Source organism: Mastigoproctus giganteus, chromosome 5 (genome assembly GCF_048544385.1).
Source record: "Mastigoproctus giganteus isolate SK-2022 chromosome 5, ASM4854438v1, whole genome shotgun sequence".
Lineage (NCBI taxonomy): Eukaryota > Metazoa > Arthropoda > Arachnida > Uropygi > Thelyphonidae > Mastigoproctus > Mastigoproctus giganteus.
The window spans coordinates 70,185,102-70,210,349 of record NC_143579.1 but is presented as its reverse complement, the minus strand read 5'-3'; the positions used below and the strand labels follow the sequence as shown (position 1 = coordinate 70,210,349).

The following is a 25,248-nucleotide window of genomic DNA, read 5'->3' as shown; positions in this document are numbered from 1 at the left end:
ATTCCATGAGGATTTTTGCTATATCCTCAGGAAGGGTTATCTCTCCTGTTCATTATAGATGACTGAGGAAGAAATTGAGGGAAATTTTGCAGAAAGGCATCTTATTTTCCACTAGATTAATCCTGCATCTGTAGCTTTAGTGGCACATTAGACAAACTGAATTCAAGATTCTTTCTTAGCTTTCTGCCTGATGTTACGGGCACGTGCTTTAAGTTTCTTGTAGTTTATGAGATTGGCAACGGTCGGATTCTTTCAAAACTGGTTCTACACCTTCTTGTTCTTTTCTCTCTTAGCAGCATTACGTGCAGAATTCCCAAACACATCAATTACCAGTTGATGTGTTTGGGTATTTTGTTTGAAGTTTGCAGTATGGCAGTAACAGCAGCTGTCAACGTCTGTTCTATAATGTGTTTATAAGCAATGGATCGATTGTGGATGATATGATCATCGAGTGTAATTCTGGATGCATATTTATTCTAGTCAGCTTTAGAGAATTTCTATTTAACTCAGCTGCTTACTGTAAGTTTCTCCATGTGCAGAGCTTACAGATTATAAGAAAATGGTCTCTATTTAATGGGTTGTCTAAAACTATCCAATTGAAGTCTGGGTGAGCATATCAGCAGGTCTATAGCAGAGGTTGAGCCTATCAGAAAATGAACAAAGGTGTGTGAGAGAGCCTGTGTTAAGTTAAGCACTGTGAGATTATGCTTTACAAGAAAGGGCTCTATTATACATCCCTGGTTGTCTGTCTGTCTGTAACGATCCTCATAATCGGTGATGCACATTAAAATCACTCAACACACAGAAAAGAGATGGTAGTTGTAGGATAACACCATCTAGTTCAGTTAGTGAGCATGTCTGATTTGGTGAGATATATATTGACACAAGAGTAAGTGTTATTCCAAAAGCAAGGAATAATACTTACTCCATTCCCCTACAAACCTCTTTACTTCTAAAGAGGTTTGTAGGGGAATACATTTGGAAGGGATTTTATTGTCACCCAATACAGCAATGCCACCATGTGAACTATGGGTAGTGATCCTGTCATGCCTGTACAGTGTATAGTTTCTAACTAAAAGCATTGTCTACAGAAATTTGTTTCTCATAGACAGATACTACTGGATTATGCTGTTTTATAAAATCATGAATATGAACGATATTGCTCTGTACAGTTCCACTGAATTAACTGATCGATTATTTAGCTTTAAAAGTATAAAGTGTTTCTGGCTGCTTTTTAGAGCCAATTCTAGATTGATTATGCTCCCTCAGGTGCACCATAATATAAGAGCCAATCTTAGATCATGCACCTGAGGGAGCATAATGTTTTAGAGCCAAACATTTGGCACCCGAAGCCAAATAGCACTGATTTTGGCAAAAAAACATGTTCAGAAGCATTTACATTTCTACAAATATTTAGTAAATATTGCTTTTCTTTTCTTTACTTTATTTACAATTATTTGAGAGTTTAACAACAGCATTTAATTATATACAGTTGCAAGGCAAGGACTTCATGCAAGCTTACCATTTTGTAATAACCTTGAAAAATCAAATAAAAAATATGTTCAATAATTTTGAAAAAGTGAGAAAAAGAACAAATGAATTTATTAAATATCTAGGAAATCTTGAATCACTTAGTGAGATTTAAATTGAATCGTATTACACTGCTGTTAGAGCCAGAAAAGTAAAAAGAATGCCTGAGGAAGTCACTAAGGACAATGTTATACTAGATCTTTATAAGAAGTATGAGGTAAATTTACAAAACTATAATTACAGTAGTAATTCAATAACAAATACACTGAGTAATATTTGAAAAAAAAAAGTAAAAAACAAAAGTGAAAAAAAAAAAAAAAAAAAAAAGAGTATTTTTTCCTTCCTCGATCCAAGAAATTTACATAGTATTAATGAATTAATAAACAGCGATAATAACAAGGTGTTAATTTCTACGTTGCAAAATATTAATGCTGACTGTACAGAACTGAGGAATGAATTGATTCACTTTAGTGAAAATTATCAAAATTTAGAAATAAAAAAAAAAAAAAAAACTGAATTGTGTCTTAATGCCAACAGGGATAATTCATGTAAAGGTTGCACTCATTGTACATTTAATGCTATTAGATAACTATTCACAGGCTAAAAGAATTAAAAGAGATGTATCTTCTCAGGAAATACCATCTTTCCTCATTATGCAATCACTAAGTGCACAGCCATTAAATAAAGTATCTCCTTTTCTTGTACAGAAAAGTATTGAGCCTGGGTCTCCAAAAATAGTCAAGAGGCTGCAGTCTGGTGACCTTTCAATTGAAACATCTCAACCAAGACATTCAGAGCAGCTGTTAAAACAAAAAAACATTTGGTGAACTCCAGTTTTAGTCACTCCTTGTGCTACCCTATATAGCTCTAGGGGAGTTATAACAAAATCGGACTTGACCGTCTCAGAAGAGGAAATTGTGGAGAGCTTAGCTTAGAGATCAGAAAGTTACACATGACATATGAATTATGACTAAAGAGGATGGCAATTTAATACCCACATGTAGTATCATACTAACTTTCAGCACTTCTGTCTTGCCAAAAACAGTTAAAGTAGGTTACTTGTTATGTAGAATTCATCCTTACATAAGAGATCACAGCCAATAGGGTGTACTGTCCCTGTTCCTATATGCCCAAGCTGCAAATGTGATCATCTGACCTTCTCCAAAACATGTGAATTATGGAAACTGGGAAAAAAAATTCAAAAATACAAGGTTGAAAACAAACTAACTTATCTGGAAGCAAGAACACAAATCTTAGCAAATACGCCCGCTCGGTCTTATACAGCCACTATTAAAGATTATAAAACAGTTGCAATTAAAACAGAAGTCTCTGTTGTCCCAAATGTATCTTTAGCCACTTGGGCTAGATCAGCACTCTTACTCATGAAAACAAACACATCTATATAAGATATAGATAAGATAATTAATACTGATAAGATAATTAATATTCCAACAACTATAGCACTTGACAAAGAGCCAACATCATGGGGAATAACTACAGCAAAGCTCATTATTACTAGGATAACAAAGCAAAAGGATCCCACTAATATGGAAATAGATCAAATGACAGAAACTGATACCATACTAATGCAACATACTGAAGATGACATGGAGTTTGGTCGCTGAAAAAAGATAAGCCAAAAGCAACGATATAAATCTACCTTCTCAAAGAAGCAGTCAATTCAAGCATAAAAATATGTAATTCAAAAATATGTAATAAAAATATGTAATTGTAATTTGAATTACATCTAAAAATATGTAAATCGAAATATAATATAATGGAATTGCCATGATTTCTGCTGTAATATTAATGAGCAAACAGACCTATTGGAACAATATGAATCCGTTATTATATGCTACAGGAAATTTACCTTAGTTCTAGAGTATAGGGAATATAGACTTGACAGAAAAAAGGGTGATCTGCTCAGGGGAGTTGGGATTCTTGTTAAACCAAATATCCCATCTAGACGAATCCCCTGCAAACAACCTTAGAAACAGTGGCAGTATGCTTTGTCATCGGAATTACTTTAACCCTGGTCTACATTTATATCCCTCCAAATTTTTCATACACTCATACTGATCTTGATAATATAGTAGCTCAACTTTGTATTTTAGGAGATCTGAACAGCCACAACCCATTATGTGGATCTTCTCACCTTGAAGCTAGAGGCAGAATAATCGAATCTTTACCTTGATGACTACCAACTCACTTTGTTAAACACAAGAGCTCACACCTATATCCATCTGATGACTAGTTCTTTTTTGTGCTCTAAATATTAATAACATACTGATAGATTTAGTGCTCTAAACCTATCAATATGTTCTTCTACCATCTATCCTACTATGGAACAATCAGTGCTTCATGCTTCAATTTCATTTGTATTTAAAAGATAATGGAGAAGTCTTCACATAGCAGTGTTCACTTCTCCATTATCTGTACAATACAAACTCAGCCAACCCCTCATTTATCAAGTTGCACCACCTGGAACTTCCAAAAGGCAGACTGTGATAGTTATTCAAAGCATATCCAGTTTGATTAGCAGCTGATCCTCTCTTCTCCTATAAAATATGTAACCAACACACACACACATCACTAACCAAATATTGGCTGCTGCCACTGTGTCAATTCCAAAAACATGAGCAGGTAGATGTTTTTGCAGTCACTGATGGAACAGAGACTGTGCCCTTGCAAAATCTAAGCAGATTAAAGCCTGGAACCAATTCTATAAATTTCCTACTGTTCATATCCTCATTAATTACAAGAAAGTCAAAGCTGAAGCATGACGAGTCAGATAGAAAGCCACAAGGATCTTGGATAAAATTTGGCAACACAATTAACAAAGACAGATTCAAGATTGATTTGGAAAAGAATTCAGGCTCTTCATGGTAAATATCATCAAACCTCCCCCCACCCTGATCCTCAGCTGGAACGGTAACAATTTGTCCTCTTATGCAGAGCCAGCAGAAGCACTTGTTGAAGCTTTTTCTGCAGTATACTACTGCATATGACATATTTTCAATATATAAAATCTTGCACTGAGCAAGACAAGATAAACTTTGATACTACAACCTCCTATCCCCATAATCAACCTTTTACTTCAGTAGAACTTAAACAGTCATTTACATAACTTTTCTGGTGCCTCCTTAGCCGGGTGGGCAGGAGCAGCAGTGCATAGCACACGCTTCTTGATCAGACCGGGGTTTAAGCCCGTGACCACTAAATACGGAGAATGCGGAAAGGTCAGGGAATGACCACCGCACATCCCTGGAGCAATATGGCCTTAGTTGCTAATGTTCCTAAAAACCAAACAACAACAACAACAACATAACTTTTATAGCACAGCTACAGGCTCCGATGGCATCTGGTACATCACATTGCAACATCTGGACAAGGACGCTTTAACCTCCCTATTGATCTTTTACAACCAGATGCTCAGAGAAAACACATATCAACTATCCTAGTATCATTCAATTGTGTTAGTTTTCCTAAAACCAGGAAAAGACCCCTCCTTACCAAATAGCTACAGACCAATTTCACTTACCAGCTGCTTAGGAAAGATACGGGAAAGGATGATACATCGCAGACTTACATGGTTCCTAGAAATGCAAACTTCTCGATAAGCCATCAATATGGTTTTCTAAAGAACTGATCCACGTTAGACGTGCATATAAAAGCCAAAGCTAACATCCACAATGCATTTATCAAGAGACAATATTTAGTAATGGTATAACTAGATACTGAAAAAGCCTTCGACACTACATGGAAGTATGGAATTCTTAAAGACTTACATAATTTCAGTCTAAGAGATTACTTGTTTCAACAAATGCAAAACTTTCTTAAACTTAGGACTTTTCAGGTTCGTTACTGCACATCATTATTCTCCCTACATGTACAAGAAGAAGGTGTACCATAAGGATCAATTCTAAGTGCAACATTATTCACAGTCAGAATAAACAATATGAGCCAGGGCAATTCCAAGAATGGTTGAAGCATACATGTATGCAAATGATCTCACTATCTCCTGTCACTCTTATCTAGGGCTTACAATACCGGTCAAAATCTTAATACAGTCTATTCCGGTTATTTGGGACACATCGGGACTAGTTCATTTTGGCCCGATTAAGCAGCTGCCCCAATTATCCGAAGTTTCACGTAAATAGTTAAAAATACAATGTACTCCCCCCCCCCTTTACAATTGGTTCACTGTTCAATCACATCACATTACGATGGAGTCACCATTGTAAAGTACCGTTCACTATACGATGTGTAATAAGCGCCGGTCATTGTGATCACGTTTGTGAATTGAATTTTAATTCTATTAAACAGCGATTCTAATTAGCGAAAATAGGAGGAATATTATCCATAGGCTATAAAAGTAAAGATATATTAAGTACAAATTTACCCTTTATTACCTTACCAATTAAAAAATTAAATGATACGTGAAATTCGGAAGAATATAGTTGATAATCGGAATAATTAATACGTACTGTAATATGTACATACTAATTAAACTAGTTGACATTTCTGTTCAATGTCATTTGTTGGTGGGGGTTAATAATTAAAACAGTAAAAAGATAAGCAATCAATAACACAGAACACCGCACACACACAAATTGCAAGTAATACGATACGCGCAAGTGAGAACGGAGTAACAAATTATGAAGCTTTAAAAATAGAAATGAAGAGAAACGCCCAATAATTATTTTTTTTTATATGATTGAAGATTCCATCAAAGTGTAAACACATTTCACCATAATAACCCACAGAATTCCAGCTGTCGGTATTATCGCAAATTCAATAAGATAGAGTTTACTATCAGTTTATGATAGATTTCACTAATACAAAAGCTCAATAAACAGGTGACTGCTAATTGTTTTTATTGTTTTATGGTTGTGACCTCCAGAAATTCGACCGAACTACATGGTACGGTTGGGGACAATCGTAGGGTAATCTTCAGTGCTGCGGTCTTCTGCCCTGATTAAATGGCATTTTGTCCCAATTAAGCGAAGTAAATCCTGGCTATTTTCTCGATTGGGTTCTGTTTTTTAAGATTTGCCCCAAATAAACGGCTGCCCCGATTAACCGGTGGCCCATATAACCGGAATCCACTGTACTGGTATATCAGTATTTTTAATTTATTTTATTTTATTTTATTTTTTATTTTATTAACAACAAGATACACAACAGGTAACCATTAACAGTGTATCTGAGAGCAGAACAATGAACACAATTGATAACAATAATATGAAATCCAACAGGAAGATATAAATTAAAAAAGATATTGATATAAATTTAAAAATAAAAATATGTACAAAAGAGGATTGCATTAAGTTAATTTAACGGTAAAATAAATAATAAATTAATTAGTTAGAGAATAGAAAAATAATTTAAAAAAATAATAATAATAAACTACAATAATTAGATGAGAGCTAGTCATTTTGCATTTGAAGAGAAGAGGCAAACTTGTGGATGGAGTTTATCAGTGATTGGGAGTTGTCAAAGAAGTCAATGAGAGAGTCATTTGCTGATTTTGTTCAGTGGACTGAACTTCATAAAGTCCATAGTGGCAGAGTCAAGACTAAACTTGTTCAAGATTCAAGTGAACTCAGAATCAAGGTTCCTAACTTGTCTACAAGGAGCACTGAAGTTTATTTTACTAAGGATGTCAGATGCTTCATAAGTTCCAGTGATTACTTTGGCTAGAAGGGTGATGTCAGCAATAACTCTTCTAGAGCACAGAGGCCTCAGATGAAAATAATCACACAGCAATTCATAGTACACTGTGTGATAAAATAGAGGATTATGGAACGTAAGGTAACAGACAAAATTTTTTTGTACTGCTTCAATTTTCTTAATTAAAGTTTTCGTGTGAGGATTCCAGATGGGTGAGCTGAATCAAGGATTGGGAGAACTATAGTTTTATAAAGGATGACAGCATATCTGTAGTTTTTAAACTTGTAGGTGTTCCGTTTGATAAATCCCAGTGTTTTGAATGCTTTGCTGGTGATTTTAAGGACATGGGCATCAAATTTTGCACTGCTGGAGAAGAGAATCCCCAAGTCGTTTACTTGATCACACCTTTCGATGATCACAGAGTTAACAGTGTACTCCATATTTATTAGTTGTGGAGATCTGCAGGATGAAAAAGAGATTACTTTGCACTTTGAGGGGTTAGCAGACAATCCGTTCAGAGGTAGCCACAGAGAGAATTTATTGAGGGCACATTGAAGCTGTTGAGAAGCCGTTGTCTCCTTCACTGCTGAGTAGATCTTAAGTTCATCTGCATATAGAGAAACTTGAATATTGGAGGTGCAGATGAAAGAAGGAAGATCATTTATGAAAACAATGAAAAGTAGAGGACCTAGGGGAGAGGCTTGAGGTACTCCACTTAGTGGTATAAAACGGTCTGAGTTCACTTGATTGATGATAACGCTCAAGGAACAATGCGTACTATAGCTGCGTAGCCATGAGAGCAAAGGGTCACGGATACCATATAGCTTAAGTTTTTCCATAAGTTGTTTGTGCGGGACTTTATCAAATGCCTTAGATATATCTGTGTAGACTGCATCAACTTGAAGGTGGTTATCAAGGACTTCAGAGGTGTATTGCCAGAAAGGAAGCAAATCTGTGACTACAGACTTGCCACTGCAGAAACCATGTTGGTTCTGATCAATGAAAGGCCTGAAAAATTCGAAGAGATGTTTGTGTACTGCTGTGTCGAAGAGTTTAGCCAGACTGTTTTGCAACAATATGAGTCTGTAATCACTTACATCATTTTTATCACCTTTCTTGAAAACTGGAACTATATTGACCTGCTTCAAGTGCTTAGGATACTTCCCCTGCCTGAGAGACAAGTTGAAGATCCGCAATATGAGGGGTTTTAAGGTAGCAACAGTCATTTTCCAAAATAGGCCAGGAATGTTATCTGGAACTCTAGTATAGTCATTTTTTCGATCTTTTTAATGCTAACTTTAAATCTTCATCTTTGATAAAGATGTTGATGAGGATATCATCTTTAACAGGTGTGGAGTCAGGAAATGAGGCAGGTCTCAATGTATCATTTGTTTGGATTCTGGAAAAATGTTTGGCAAACTCTTGAGCAATACTGAATTCGTCCGATAGGAGAATTCCATGTGGATTATGCAGTTGTAACTTTCTGCTGGTTATATTCTTATGCTTCATGAAATTCCAGAATGGTTTAATATCTCTGTGAGTAAGCATACTATCCTGAATTGCAACAATATTGCAACAATATTGCAACAATGTATACATGTTGTAAGATTTTAATATGAGGGTTTTCACTTCTTTGCAGAGTTGGCTGAATATTTCATAGTATCGACTGTCACCTGATTGCTTATTCTTGTTTCTATAGAATTCTTGGATTTAATTTTATGTATTAGTTCGCTGTTATACCAGTGGCAGGTAGGTAGAACATGCCATCAGATGGGATTGGGGAACAATGTCAGATATAACTGAGTGGACACAGTTGATCAGGTTATTGGTAAGCACATCGATGTCATCAACAGCATCAAAGAGCTGCTTGTCCATACTGCTGAGAGCTAGGTTGAGCAGAGGCCAGTCAGCCATTCTGAAATTGAATTGTAGAGAACAGGAGCTGCATTTGAGGTTATGAGAAGTCACAGTGATGTCAAAAGTAACTGACAAATGATCTGAGTGGAATATAGGATTGTCTTTGTGAACCTCAATATCAGTAGAGGAGAATACTAGGTCAAGGTGGGCAAATTCTCTGGTTGAAAAATTGCAAATTTGTTCAAGACCATAGATGTGAAGCATATTAAAGAGAGCCGTAGTCTGCAGTGATGGAGAGGATGATCCTAAATTGGCCAGTTGACAGTTAAAGTCACCCAAAACCATTGCTATGTCAGCAGTCTGAATTAGCGGGAAGATAGAGTCCAGCACATTTTCAAAGTACTGAAGGTCACTATTAGTTAAGGGAGGTGGAAAATAAAGTAATACTAATAAAACTTTTAACTTGCCAAGATGGAGAAGGCAATATAATATTCAATATTTGTGAAATCTGATGCAATATCACAGAGTATGTGGTTAGAATGGATAATAGCTACTCCACCTCTACGAGATCCTCTGTCCTCTCTATGGATTGTATACTGCCCATCTAATCTCCTGATCATCAATATCTATGGAGAGCCAGGTTTCAGTGAGTAGGTAAATGTCGTAAATATGTGAGCCTTGGATTGCTCTAAAGTGGTTTAGGTTGCTAACTATACTCCTGCAATTCTGGAAGTAAACGCAGAACAGTTGAGATCTGAGGATTCTATGACGAGAAGAGAGCGTAGTATGTGTAAATAGCAGGGCCACTGATTGCTATGCATGTGGAGAAGAGATTTTAGACTCCCTTGGCGGTCTGTCCATGAAACGTTTTACTAGAGCCCCTGATAAGAGGGATCTTAGATTCAGCACTTTTTATGTTTATGAAACTGGGATACCAGTATTAATACTGGTATTCCAAAAACAAATGTTTTTCTCAATAAATTTTGATGACAGTTAGGTGCAATAAAGTAAGGAAAAAACAAGTACTGTAATTACTTGAATTCAAGTTTTAAATAAACATTTATTGCAGCATTAATAAATATTCTGAAAAAAAATCATTAAAAATACAATTATTCTAAAAACAAAAAAATACACATTGTTACTGCAAAGTTTAGTTAAGTTTAAGCATCCACATTACCTGTCCGAATAAATTGAGCTCTTAAGAAACATAAGCAATCAATAGTATGATCGTTTAAAATGGATCTAATTTTGGTAGATACAGTATTTGATTAGCGGCAGAAAACGCCCTTTAGGATTCTATTCTGGTACTACTGTACTGAGATAATCAGAGACGATCTCAGTCCATATTTTCTAGGCTTTCAATAAAAGTATTTCATTATTTTCCGACTCAAGTTTATCTTTTAAAATCTCACTGAGTCAGGAAATTTCTTATTTTGGAAAGGATTTGCGGAACACTGATGTTCTGTTCCATGTTGGTCTTCCATAGTTGAATTATGTTCATCATTTTCTGAAGGAGAAAGATGTTTTATTCAGCAAAGTATAATTTTCACTATAGTATATTTACTGAGTCTGGTAGAGAGCAAAGAGTAGGGATAAGAAATAAGGAGAGCAAAGAGGAATTCTTCACATATATAAATTCAAAGAAGAGAAGGACAAATCAGATCGGATGCATATGTAATTGCGTGGGATAGTATTAGATACCCCAACTGATGTTACAGATGAGCTCGACAGTTACTTTGCATCGATATTTACAGAAGAAAAACCCTTCACGTCAATGAGAAATTATGGGAGTGAAGTTGAAAAAAATGTAATTAATGATGTTGAAATTTCACATGTTGATTTAATGAAAAAACGTTTGTGCCCACAGGCAAGTTAGGCTCCTGCGGTTGATGGCATATACCCTATAATCTTAAAGGAGGCAGCAAGTGAGTGCATTGAACCATTAAGGCTAGTTATGAGAGCATCACTGGACAGGAGAGATTCCATTGGATTGGTGTAAATTGGAACATAAAGGCGGTTCTAAGAGTGTAATGGGAAATTACCGATTGGCCAGTCTAACTTCAGTAGTAGGGAAAATCATGGAGACAATGATCAAGGGTGGAATTCAGGATCATTTAGATGGAAATGGAATTCTGTAGGATACACAGCATAGTTTTGTAAAGGGAAAATAATGTTTAACAAATCTGGTTAGCCATTTTGACAGGTCACTCATGAGCTGGATTTAGAAAATAATTTCGACATTGTTTATTTGGATTTCAGCAAAGCATTGGACTCAGTCCCACATGAGCAGTTACTTTATAAGTTGGAGCAGGCTGGAATCATAAGGAAAATCCTTAGATGGATAGCACGATGGCTTGAGGGCACCAGACAGGGGGTTGTGATAAATGGTTATTCCTCAGATTGGGTTAATGTAAGAAGTGGGATTCCCCAAGGATCAGTATTGGGACTACTGTTGTTTTTGATTATCTTAAATGAGATCTATGAAGGGATATAGGTGTGATGTTTAAACTTGCAGATGGTGTAAAGACCAGTAGAGTAGTTAATGATCGCCGCCAAGCTTCTTCATAGATAGACTTCTGGGATGTTCAGAAAAGTGGCAGCTATGTGCTTTAATTCAGCAAAATGCAAGGTCTTACACCTGGGGAACAGCAATTCCAAAATAACTTATACACTTGGTGGAGTTGAACTAAAGTCAGTAGTGGAGGAACAGGACTTGGGAGTTACGATAAGGTCAGACATGAAGTTGTCCGAGAATTGTGGACAGGTTGCAATGTTGCATGGTATCCTATCGATGATTTATCGAACATTTGCTAGGAGAGCTAAGGATGTCATAATCACATAAAAGTGATTTTATAACCTTTCTAGACTTTTAATGTTATAAATTATAAACTATAAATTTAAGTTATAAATTAAATTATAAACTTTTTTTTTTTTTAAATTAGTACTGAAAAACCGTTTTTTTTTGTATCAATACCAGTATTTGAATACCGGAAAAAAATGACCAGGATCCCGGTATTTGGGATCTCGGTATTGTAAGCCCTACTCTTATCATATGAACATTATAGAGAGACAGCTTCAATTGGCAATAAATGAACTTGAAGCTTGGACCTTGCAAAATGGATATTGAATATCTCAACAAAAATCTACAGTAATTTTTTTCTGCAAACAACAGGTACTACACCTTGATCCAGAACTTCAAATTAAGAATATTCTGATACCAGTGACTAATACCATCAATGCTCTTGGCCCGATACAGATAACAAACTAAACTTTAAGGCTCACATAGCAAAACTCCGAACTAGCTGCCTACTAAAACTAAATATCCTTCGGTTGGCATCAGCTACATCATGGTGTGCAAACAGAGACTCACTTTTACATCTCGATAAAGCATTAATTAGATTACAACTCGATTATAGATTGTATATGCTTCAGCAAGGAAAAGTGATTTGCAACAACTAAACAACATTCAGTACGGTGCCTTTTGAACAGCTGCTGGAGCCTCCCCCAATGCACAGTTTGTACATTGCCGCTAATGAACCCCCACCATCACATAGAAGGCAAACCCTCCTATACCTATATGCTGCAAAGATACAAAGCTTTCCTACTCATCCGAATTGAAAATATCTCATTGATCCTCAGTGGTTTCCTTTCTATGAAGCAAAGCCTGCAGAACTCAGAACTCAACCTGCAGGATTTCACCTGAGATAACAAATACTTAAATGGAATTTGGAATTCAGAAATATCCATCAGGATACTTACTTACCTGATTCACTATGAAAAACTCTTGTTACTTGTAGTGATGTTTCCTTCACACAATGGGGAAATCCACCAGCTCACTTTCCAACAACTGCATGCTGCTTATACTTCAGAAAACTCCCATAAAGGTGCAATATGTGGTTATGAGATTTTGCGCCATCAGTGCAAAATCTCATAATCACATTGGTGCAGCAGCTGTTTTTTCTTCTTTTACAGACAATATTTAACTACCCCTGGAATGTACCACATTAACTGCTGAGCTTTATGCAAGCCAACCAGCCTTGACAAAAATCTAGTCTTTCCTTATAGTCAATCATAATTTATACAGACTCCCTAAGTGCATTATCGGCTATTAGAAATGAAAACTCCTCTACCCATTCAGTGCTCAAAGACACTGAAAGTCACGTCCAATGCTGTCAAGATAAGCACGTTAAGTCTTTATAACTTATTCCATGTTTCACAATATTTAAACTATACCTATCAGTCTTAATAGTATTAATCTGATGAAATAATTCCTTATTTCATCTAACTGCAAATTTATAACCCTCTCATATGCCTAGTCTGAGCAAGAGGAAGAATCCCATCAGCACTGAGCTTGCTCAATCCAATCAAAGCCTCGAACACATCAATCAGATTGCCTCGCAGGTACCTATCTCTAGACCAGTGATTTTCAAGCAGTGTGCTGTGAAGGGTCCACAGATGTGCCGCTGGTGTTTGGGAGAAGTCAAAAAGAAGTAAGAAAAAACTGAGAAATAAAAAAAAAACCGAGATAAGTGTTAGAAGTACTGTATATTTTTCATCAAAGGCCTATAAGAATGAAAACAATAAGAGTTTAATAATAAAAAAAAGTTATTATAGTAAAATTCCAAGAACATCCGTCCGTATTGTTCCAGATCCCAAAATAACTCTGCAATGTACTTTTACCACCCCACCTTTCACCTTTGTCAAGCCACCAGCGTCAGTCTTCAGTCAGCTGTTTTTCAGATCAGGTATGTTATTCCGTGCGAATTGCACTAATGCATTTTTGCTTGTTATTTCTATTTCATTTTAGTTATTTTGTTGTTTCTGAATTTAGTTGATTTTTATTTTTATTTTTATTTTTTTTAGGGCTTATTAAACATGGACAGATTTCAAATTATAAAAATGTAAGTTAGATGATGACAATGAATCATGTGTAGCTGGCACTAGTTCTGATTAGAATAACACATAGTACAGTTAATGTTAGTTCTAAAACTGTCATGTACCAGTATAATAAGACTATTTGTCCTTCAGATTCTTTTCATCTGGAGAAAAGCAGCCATGTACTAAGTGTGTTGTTTGCGGTGAGAAACTGGTAAACCAAGCTATGGTTCCGAGTAAGCTGAAAAGACACCTTCACACAAAGCACTCATATTTATGTGAGAAACCAATTGAATATTTTAAAAGGCTTATAGTTGATTAAACGCACCAGGCTAAACATTGGACCAAAATCACAACTATTTATAACAAAGCCCAAGAAGCAAGCTATGCCATTGCTGAAATCATGGCAAAAAAAGATTAAAATACATATGATTGCTGAGTCAGTAATTTTACCAGTATGTTGTAAAATTGTAAATATTATGTTTGGCGAGGAATATGAAAAATAGATTTTGAAAATCCCTATGTCTGATAACACTATTAGTTGGCATATACAAGGCAGGTCTCAACACATTGAGTCACAAGTGAAAGCTAACATTAAAGAAGCTGTTTTTTTTGCCATCCAGTTGGATGAGTCAACTGACATCTGGAAAAGCTCAACTCCTAACACTCAGCAGGTTTGTTTGTAATGGAGACATCATTGAACAATTTTTATTTTGCAAATCACTTCCAGAAACAACAAGAGGCCAAGACATTCTTGATGATATCAACAGTTATTTCAGTTCTCATGATTTGTCATGGAAATTATGCATCAGCATTTGCATGGACGGTGAAGAAATCATGAATCAGCATCTGCACGAAAGGTGCTCCCTCCATGTTGGAAGCCTGAAAGGATTCATTGCAGTGGTCAAGCAAAGGAACCCTGGCATTGTTTTTACATACATTTTTCCTGCACAGAGAGAGACCCTCATTTCAAAATCAGCAGTACCTGAGCTCCAAAAAGTACTGGATGCGACAATTAAATGGTTAACTACATCAAGAGTAGGCCATTAAAATCGAAGTTGTTTTCAACACTGAGTTCTGCCATGGAGGCTGCTCACACACAACTCCTACTGCACACAGACGTGAGGTGGATATTCAAGGTTCTACAAAATGAGGGAAGTCCTTATAATTTCTTTTTCGTCTGAAGAGTCTGAGCTGACTGACCTGCTTAGTGAAGAGACTTGATACAATAAAGTTGCTTTCCTAGCTGACATCTCCCAAGCCTTGAACACTCTTAACAAGAGTATGCAGAGAAAAAATTAATGATAAAATCTCTCCTTAAAAAAACTGATGGTGTGCCTCGACAATTTTAGAACCTTGTTCAGTGTGCCGTAAGTTGAAAATCATTGCTCTAGATGCTGCAATTTTCAGAACTGAAGCCTTTCTTTGTAAGATCACCACTTTGGTCCCCTTACCAATCTTGTTGCCCTTCTCCGTAACCACTTCAGCAGTTCTATATAATTCTAAAATGAGGCCCCTGGACCTGCATGCAGTACTCAAGATATGGCCTGACCATTGCCTTATATAATGGAATAATTACTTCCTTATTACTGATAGAAAAATTCCTGCATATGAGTGACAAAACCCCCATGAGCTGTCCTGGCAGCATGTTTGCACTGCTCAGTGAACTTCATATATGACTGCACTATTACCCTCGGGTCTTTTTCATTTTCCACTATCCTGAGTGTAGTACCCCATATTTGGTACATTAATCTGGGATTGCTGCCAAGAATATGCAGTACTTTGCATTTCTAGCTCTTGTTGCAGTAGCATACCACCAAATACGGAGGATGCGGGAAGGTCAGGGAATGACCACCAAATATCCCCGGAGCAATGTGGCCTTAGTTGCTAATGCTCCTAAAAACCAAATAATAACAAGCAGTAGCATACTGTCGTTACTGTCCTTAATCAACCTACAAACTTTCATATCATCTGCAAACTTAGACATTAGGCCTGATATACCTTCATTAATATCATAAATAAATACAGAAAACAATGGGCACAGCACCAAACCCTGGGGGGACTCCATTGATAACATTAATCCACAATGAGCAGTGCCCATTAATAACAATTTTCTGTATTCTCCCACTCGACCATCACTTTATCTACAGAAGTAACTTGCCCTTAATGCCACACTGCTCTAATTTTTACAGCAGTCTATTATGTGCAACAGCATTAAAAGCATTCCTGAAACCAAAGTATATGATATCAAAATAATTTTTTGTCTTTAGTTTCTTTGTTACTGTAGCATAGTTTCCAATAAAATTGGTCAGACATATCATCTGCAAGATTGTCAGACAAGATTGTCCCTTGATGAACCCATGCTGTGAGTGAACTATAACTGCACCCCTGGCCAGATGGTCCTGCATTAATTCTCTGACCAGTGACTCCGTTATCTTCCCTGGAACAGAAGTAAAGCTAACAAGTCTGTAATTACTTTCATCACTCTTTGATCCCCCCACCTTTGTGAATTGGCGATATATTCATTGATTTCCAGTCCACAGGGACCTTCCCTGAATCCAAGGATGTCTCTTAAAATGAAGAAGGATGGTTCCAAATAGATGTGCAGAAGTTTCCTTTTGCCTTCAGCATACGGGTTCTTGATTGTTGGACCAAGCTTCCATCTATTGTTGAGGAAGTGGATAGTTTGAATAAATTAAAGGAAGAATTAGACACACTATTGTAGAGGACGGACAGGTGAAATGGGATTTTTTTTTTTTTTTTTGGCTGATCCTGAGCAAGCTTGCTTTCTTGCATCATTTGTCACTGTTAATGTTAATACTAATATGTATATGTAAAGTGAAATATTTGATATGTAGCTGTTATTTTTCTAGAAAAGGCTAAACCTTTTGGCACAAGAAATTCAAATTTATAGAATAGATGCTTTTAAAAATGAGTACACCTGTTTGGAAGGAAATCCAGAATATATGGAAAATTATTATTATTTATATGCAATTCTAAACTTTCAGACTTTTATTTAGTCAACTTTCTTTGCTTAAAACTTTCATTTTAGAAGAGATGAAGGTGAGAATGATGACTTGTCAGAGTCAGTTATTTTTTTGGCCATACTCCAATATACGGTGCCCCCTTGTAATTGGCTGTTAGAACGGGGGAAAGCAGTGATTGACAGGTTTTGACCCCGCCTACTGACTGCATCCCCTCTTCGTTTCACGCGGACGTCACGTGACACGACGTCACTGAAGCGCTAAATGCGAAATTCGCTGCATGTTCTTTCTTTCGAATGCTTGTGTCTGTTGCGTGCGGTACTCAGCTGTTAATTGTTGGTTTTCTCGTTATTTGCTGGTTATTGCCTCGTGGTTCAGGACTGATGAGGTGAGTTTACTTCGATTTGTGTTTCTGTGTTATTTTCACGTATCGTTAACCTAGTATTGTGTCCATTGCGTTGTTTTCAGAAAAAAAAAAAAAAAAAATTGTGTTGCCATTTTGTGCTTATGCAAAGAGCAATTTTATTGTTCGTTGCATGTGTTAATTGACTTTAGTTTCTGTTTTGCAAAAAAAGGTTAGGTTTTTACGCGACTTCGGGAAGGATTCAAGCAAAAACCAGTCGTTGGACGGAAAAAAAAAAAAATGTATATTGTGAATTACATTTTTAATTGTCTTTCGTTTGTGTTTAATTAAAAATGGTAGGTTACCTTTTTGCGGGACTTCGCCATTTATTTGTCGAAAATTGGTCGTTTGCTGCGTCTCATTGTTTTTTTTTCGTTTTGAACAACGTTTTTCGATTGGGAATTACGTTTTTAATTGTCTTTCGTTTGTGTTTAATTTAAAATGGTAGGTTACCTTTTTGCGGGACTTCGCCATTTATTTGTCGAAAATTGGTCGTTTGCTGCGTCTCATTATGTTTTTTTTTCGTTTTGAAGAACGAAATTAGTGTCTTTTATTTGCAATTATTTTGGCTGCTGCTCCGAAAAAATTACTATTGCTGATAATTTCGTTATTTTTCAGTTCCGCCATACTGTTATGTCGCGTGACATTCGCCACGTGCAGTTGTCGAGAAGAAGAGGGGGAACGCAGTGAGTGGGCGGAGTTACGAACCGTACGTCACTGCTTTCCCCCTCTTCTTCTCGACGTAATTGTCAAAGGGGCACCGTGTTCTGGAGTATTACCATTTTTTTTTATTTAAAATTTGTTTAACATTTGTTTATTTTCAATAAACAAATGTTAAACATATGTATTTCAAGAAACAAATGTTCAACAAATGTATTTCAAAAACAAATGTTCGGTGGTCATATGAATGAAACGTCTGATTGTAGAAAGAATTGATTTTATTGTTATGTAAATTACACTTACATTTAATGTGTATAGGTTTTTATAAGATGACAAAATATGATTAGTCAAGAAGTAGAAGTTCAAAGAGAAATTTTGCTTAAAACTTTGGATTCTGTTCTATTTAACTGCAATATTATTCCTCAAATATGTTAATGTGATTATGTTTATGATATATAAAATCACAATTTCTCTTTAATAAACATTTCTTTTTCATTTTTAGAGAGCATATTACCTAAACATGCCTTCAGCATGTTTAGGTTAATATGCTCTTGATAAATTACTGCTGATTAAATTAGAACTTTTATTTTTATTCACTGTTCTGGTTTTATTTTAACTGTCCCGGGTTTAAGCTATAAAACTCATTTTTGTCTTAGTTATGGTCATCAGCATCTGGTCACCTATGCTACAGTAAAAAACATTGAACAACATTTATGAAATTAATTAATATTACATACCTCCTATGCTGCTATTTTCTTTTTTGTTCTCAAAGATATCTTCTGAAGACAACACAGGTTTTACAGATAATTGCATATTTCCAGTACAATTCGAAGAAAAGTTTTGTCCACTAATATTCTCAAAATATATATCTATTTGGTCACTTTTAATACAACTTAAGCTGTCACGGTCATCATCATCATAGCTTTTCACCATATTTTTTTCAGCTGAATACATTTCTATATCTTGTGTGTTACAGTTCTCCTTTGCAGGTAATAGATTATAACCTTGCAGCATACTATTTTTATCAAGAAATTCATCTTTTACAATGTTACAAAGATATTCCTGATTTTTCTCATTTACATTAAGAGTTAGTTTCTGATTGTTATCATCTGATGTATCAAAATCTGGTTCTTTCTCTGTACATGGTACACCATAATTATTTCTTGTGCAATCCTCATGTTTTCTTTCATGATCCTTTAATTTCTCATCATCTTCTTCTTCATCACCTATGTCTTCATTTTCCTCCTTTTCTTCAATCTCCTCTTCTTCCTTTTCTTCAATCTCCTCTTCCTCCTTTTCTTCAATCTCCTCTTCTTCCTTTTCTTCAATCTCTTCTTCCTTTTCTTCAATTTCCTCTTCCTCATCATCAATCTTTTCACTATCATCATCATCATCCTCGTCACTGTCACTAGAATTTTCTTGATTAGATTCCGTAACAGTTGTTATCCCTAGCTTAGCTTTACACGACTCAATTGTTTCATCTAATCTTTGAGTAAAGCAATCTCTTTTAGTCAGAAATGCACGATACAACACTTCGACTTCTGCAGATTTTATATTTTCACAGTAAACAAAATCTTTATTTACATCTAGCCTATTTTCTTGGCCTGATAATATTTCTTCACATTTCTTCATATCATTTTCATTACTGCTGATTAAATTAGAACTTTTAATGTCTATATCTTTTTCAGGTGGCTTATCACCAAGGGTACTTAAGTAATTCCTATTTTCACTTTCTTCACTTTCTCCATCAGATTTAGGCTCTATTGTTTCCATTATTCTTTCTAAAGTAGACTGAAGTTTTTCTTTGTTTTCTCGCTGTTTAAATGGTAATGTTTTCAAATCTATTGTTGTACTTTTCAACTCAAGCTGTTTTGGCATATCTATACCAAGTGAATTGCTCACTTCAAATATTCCAATTGGCGGAGTTTTCTTCTTTTCATTATCTAAATTCATATTTTGTGTATCACTGCTATCATGACTATTATCTGACAGTTGAGAAAGAAAGGAAGAGTTACTGCTTGTGCTAGTAAATAATAATTTATTCCTGTCTTCACTCTGAAAGTGTTTGGCATTTGAAATACCAAACTCTGAATAACGACTCAAGCTTGCTTTTTCTCTAATTGTAAATAAATTACTCCTGGGAGCTGAAAGCAAAGCATAATATGAATAAATAAATAACTCACTTAAAAATAGAGAATAAATATCAAAACAAAATTAATAAATATAATTTTATTGTGGTTATACTAGTGGGGGAAAAAAGTTCAACAACAAAATTTATGGGTAAAACACTATGATAATTACAAAGGATAACATCACAAAGATATTTAAGGATAATCATTACATATTTCAAATACTAATAATTATCTTTTGTAACTAACAAAAATACAACATAAATTATCATACATCATAAACAACTGTTTATCATACATTTATGAAGTTTAATGTTTCTATAAGAATTTTGTCTTATGCATCTGTATAGGAAAAGGGACAAATGAATCAGTAATATAAAGGAGCTATCAATAATAAAGTAAAAATACATGGAAATGGGAGAATGATGTATAACAAAATTTTATGTTGAGTCAAACTGGTGCCCATGGGATCGTTTATTACATACCACTCTATGGTTGGGACTAGTACTGGTGAACAAATTGAGAGATCTATTGCTGAGGTGTGTCTTGTTGGGAGCTGTACGTGTGTCGGTGCACCTGTATTGAGTATAATGAGATTTAGTGCCTCCAAAAAACTTTCAATTAGTCGGCCTCGTCTATCCAATTTAGGAGAGCCCCATAATGGGTGGTGCCCGTTAAAGTCCCCCAATATACAGAGAGGTGGAGGTATCTGTATAAAGAGGTCTTCAAGATCTTTTAAAGAGGTACTACAGTTTGGTGGTAGGTACATTGAGACCAGTGTTATTGCACTATGGAGAATTATACGAACAGCAACAGCTTCTATTTTAGTTTGGAGTGGGATATGTTTAGTTGGGATCTTTGAATTTACTAGGATTGCCACACCACCATGGGCAGCTTTAGCAGTATTTCAATCTCTTCGATAAATGCAATAGTTCTTTATCGAAGGAGAAATTTGTGTGGTTAGGTAAGTTTTCTGTAAACAAAAGGCAACCGGAGAATATTGGTTAATTAGGTATTGAATATCGTCTGTGTTGGAACGAAAGCCTCTGCAATTCCATTGTAAGATGCTGTGGTTCATTTTGGTTTAGTTGAGGTTGATTCATCTGACTGTTTTTTGTTTGAGGAGGATTTTTTTCGGTCTTTTTTCGGGAAGGTAGGGCCAGTATCCATAGTATCGTTTGCGTGAAGTTCTAGTAATGGTTCTTCATGATCTGGGTTTACATCTACTTCCATACTACTGGTGGATGATTCAGGTTTATTGTTGTTTTTATTAGTTTTTAGTTTTTCTTTCTCATGTGGGACTGTCCGAGTCTCAATTGGGATACTAATTGGGGCGTTGGTCGATTCACTGATTTTAATTTGATGTGTGTCTTTTACAGAGTTTGATAATGTGTTTTTAACCCAGTTAGCTAGAGATGTGCTGGGAGGTATTGATACATCTGTTTGAGCTGCTGTTGAATTAAAGCTTCGAGTGTGAGATGCATATGAACTACTGGGCATGGTCAACATAACCTATCTGCGTGCCTCGGGGTACGTAACTTTGTGCTCTATTTTATATTTTTGGATTTTCTTCCCTGTTTTCCACATTTCACAAGATTTGGAAAAGGCTGGGTGACTTTCTTTGCAGTTGGGGCAAATGGGATTTGAGGCTGAACAGTCTGTTTGTGTATGCTCCTTGGAATCACAAATTGGACAAATGGCATCACCTCTACATGCTTGTTGCGAGTGTCCATATTTTTGGCATTTAAAGCAACGTAGGGGATTAGGTATAAGGTATATAAGGCCGTATCCGGCAGTTTAAATAGCCAGCTTTTACTGAGGATGGTAAATCTGGGGTGCTGAATGTTAAAATTATGGATCGGGTTGGAACAAGATTTCCATCTTTTTTGGTCTTTATACGTTTTGCACTAATTACTTTTTGTAATCAGGTCCCACTCTGATGACACCTTTTGACGAGTTTAACGTATTGTGGGGAGTGATAGATACCGGTAGCCCAGCAAAAGTTGTTGTTTTAAGTAGCCATTCTGAATGTTTTGAGGAGGCTGTTTCGATTAGGAGGTCTCTGGATTGCAGTCATTTAACCATTTTCAGTGTTCCAGCAATGGATTCCAAAAATCTTTGGATGACAAATGGTGATAATTTGCTGACAGGCTGGTTGGAGAGCGAATGTATTACAAGGAAGTTTGGCATCTCATTGCACTGCACTTCTCTTCGGAGCCTTTTTCGTTGGTTCAGGTCATCATCATTTGGTTTGTCTGGCCTTGAATTTGAAGGCTCTAGTGGTGGATAGTCATTTATATCCATCATTACTCCTTTTCACCCTGGAGGATAACTTTTCCTCCAGGTTACTGGCCCCGCCACGGGGAGGCAGGAGCAGTGCCGCTCGGAGGCCAAGCGGTTGAAGTGTTAGTTAATCAGTAAAAATATAAATAGAGGAAAATGTAAAGAAAGGTGTATTTCCTTTCTGTGTTCTACTTGTTACTTTTCAAATATAGAACTGTTTTTAAAGTAAGACTGTTGAAAGAAATGTGAATGTAAAATATAATTTCAGTCGCTTATCAAGAGCACTTTATGAATCGCAAGAATATAGCTTGGCCTCGAAATATGCTTGGCACCCGGGGCCAGTGAGGGAAGTGAGCAAACCCTTATCCATAATTATGAGAGCATCCTTAGATTCAGGGAAGGTTCCCATGGACTGCAGATGGGCAAATGTATCCCCAGTTCACAAAGAGAGTTCAAAGAGTGACACAAATAATTATAGATCTGTTAGTTGAACTTCTTCCTGGGGATAACAATGGAGTCACTGTTTAAAGAGGTGATACAGGATCACCTAGACACGACTGCAGTGATAGTTCAGACACAGCATGGGTTTGTTAAGGAGAAGTCTTGACTGACCAATTTGGGATACTACAATGTGGTCACAAAGGAACTGGATGCAAAAAATAATTTTGATATCATATACTTGGCCTTCAGGAAAGCTTTTGATACTGTTGCACATGGAAGACTGCTGTACAAATTGGAGCGGTATGGCATTAAGGGCAAATTTCTGCAGTGTATAAAGGTATGGCTGAGTGGGAGATGGCAGAAAGTGGTAATAAATGGACACTGCTCTACATGGTCTAATGTTATTAGTGGAGTCCCCCAGGATTCGGTGCTGGGCATGTTGTTTTGTGTATTTATCAATGATATCGAGGCTTAATGTCCAAGTTTGCAGATGATAAAAGGTTGGCAGGGTTGTTAATGACATTATAGTGTCTTTAATGACATTAAAGACACTATGCTACTGTAACAGGATCTAGAAAAGTTAGTCAGATGGGCTGATAAGTGGCAATTGAAGTTTAACATTGAGAAATGCAAAGTACTGGATATGGATAGCAGTAACTCAAGAGAAACGTACACTGGGGGGGGGGATGAAAAAAGACATGGGAGTAATTGTGTAGTCAGATATGAAGTTTCCTGAGCAGTGCAGATGGGCTGCCAGAGGAGGTCATGGAGTTTTGTCAATGATATATAGGAATTTTGCTACAAGAGACAAAGAGGTGATTATCCCTTTGTATAAGGCAGGGGTGGCCAACAAGTCGATTGCAGCTTTAATTTCGGTCGATCAAAATGAATTTTAAATATATATAAAAACAGATTAGTCAAAATCTAAATATTATTATTATTATGCACCCCACTATATATACGCTTATTACAAATCCGTTGAACCACATGACTACTCTTATCGCTGCTCAGCCCTAGGCTTGTCTAGTGAAAATGTATGCAGTTACATTGTGGACAGCATAGTGTATGTGTCGAATTGTTATTTAGCTTACTTAATATTAATAACTGGACAGTTCTTATACGTTAATTTAATAACCTGTGATTTAAAATGAATACTACCAAAAAGAGGAAAACGTATCATTTTCATCAAGAGTAGGAACTAGAATACTTTTTTGTAAAGATAAAAGAAAAATGTTGTTTGATTTGTAAGGCTTCCGTGGCTATAACCAAAAAAGGAAATTTAGAAAGGCACTTCAACACACTGATTTAATAGTATTTCTGCATATAAACATCAATTTTTGGCAAAGGCTAAGGATCTCAAAGAAAAAGAAATCCGCTCATTTCACAAATATGCAAGATCATTTGCAAAAATATCCTGTTTTTGAATTTAATAGTGAGAATTATGTTTCTAAAATTGAGAAAGTTGTGAATGATTTTAAAACCAGATTCAGTGATTTTAAAACAATTGAAGAGATTGTTCAATATATTTCTTATCCATTTAATGTCGACTTAGATACGAAACAAATTGCAGAAAAAATCGCTGAGATTTTTCAGATGGACAAAATATTATTTAAAAATGAAATTATTACATTGCGAAACGATATCTTCCTAAAAGCCAGAGCATCAGAAGACGACATTTGGAAATGTTTGCCGAGAGAACTACCGAAATGTAAAAAAATACAGTGAACTTTTAAATTTCTGTTTTGGTTCCACATATCTATGTGAATCAGCCTTTTTGTATTTGAAACAAACACAAAGATGAAGAAGCACTCTAATCTTACAGACTTGCATACGGAAGATTCTTTACGGTTGGCCTTTATCCCCAATTTTGAAAGCTTGGCAGATGACACAGATGACACAAAGACAGAAACTTCGCATAAATTAAAATTTTAAATACATATGAATTTAAAATAAGAATTCTGAATGGTATTTAATTTTAAAATTTATAAACAATATTTTTCAATATGTGTTAATTAACTTTTTTATCTATGTGCAATGAAATTCTTGAGATGGTAGATCGCAGCACATTTTGAAGAAAAAAAGTAGATCGCACCACAAATTAAGTTGGCCACCCCTGGTATAAGGCAATGGTCGGGCCACACCTTGAGTAATGCGTACAGGTCTGGAGGTTTCATTTCAGGAAGGACGTAGAGTTGCTAGATCTAGTACAGAGAAGAGCAATCATACAGCGAATAATTTGGGCAACTGAGATGAGCAGTAGGTGAATCAACCGATAACTGAGATTCTGTCAGAAAAAGTACATGAGGTTCGGCAGACTGCAAGTGGAAATGGACATCGTTGAGATCAGAATTGAGACCACGTATATTAGTGAAATAAACTAGGAAGTGTTTGGGAGGTATAGATCTTTTCGCAG

The 25,248-nt window shown here is 35.9% G+C and overlaps 1 protein-coding gene across 3 annotated transcripts in view; it reads right to left on the bottom strand.

Moving 5' to 3' along the window:
* The window catches only part of LOC150085473 (uncharacterized), a 620,530-nt gene that overhangs the window by 204,154 nt on the left and 391,128 nt on the right, over positions 1-25,248 (bottom strand). For all 3 annotated transcript variants that reach the window (XM_090374054.1, XM_090374052.1, XM_090374053.1), the window contains exon 15: positions 18,720-20,126. In XM_090374054.1, the coding sequence (XP_090230180.1) occupies positions 18,720-20,126 (1,407 nt within the window). The remainder of the gene's footprint in view (positions 1-18,719; positions 20,127-25,248) is intronic.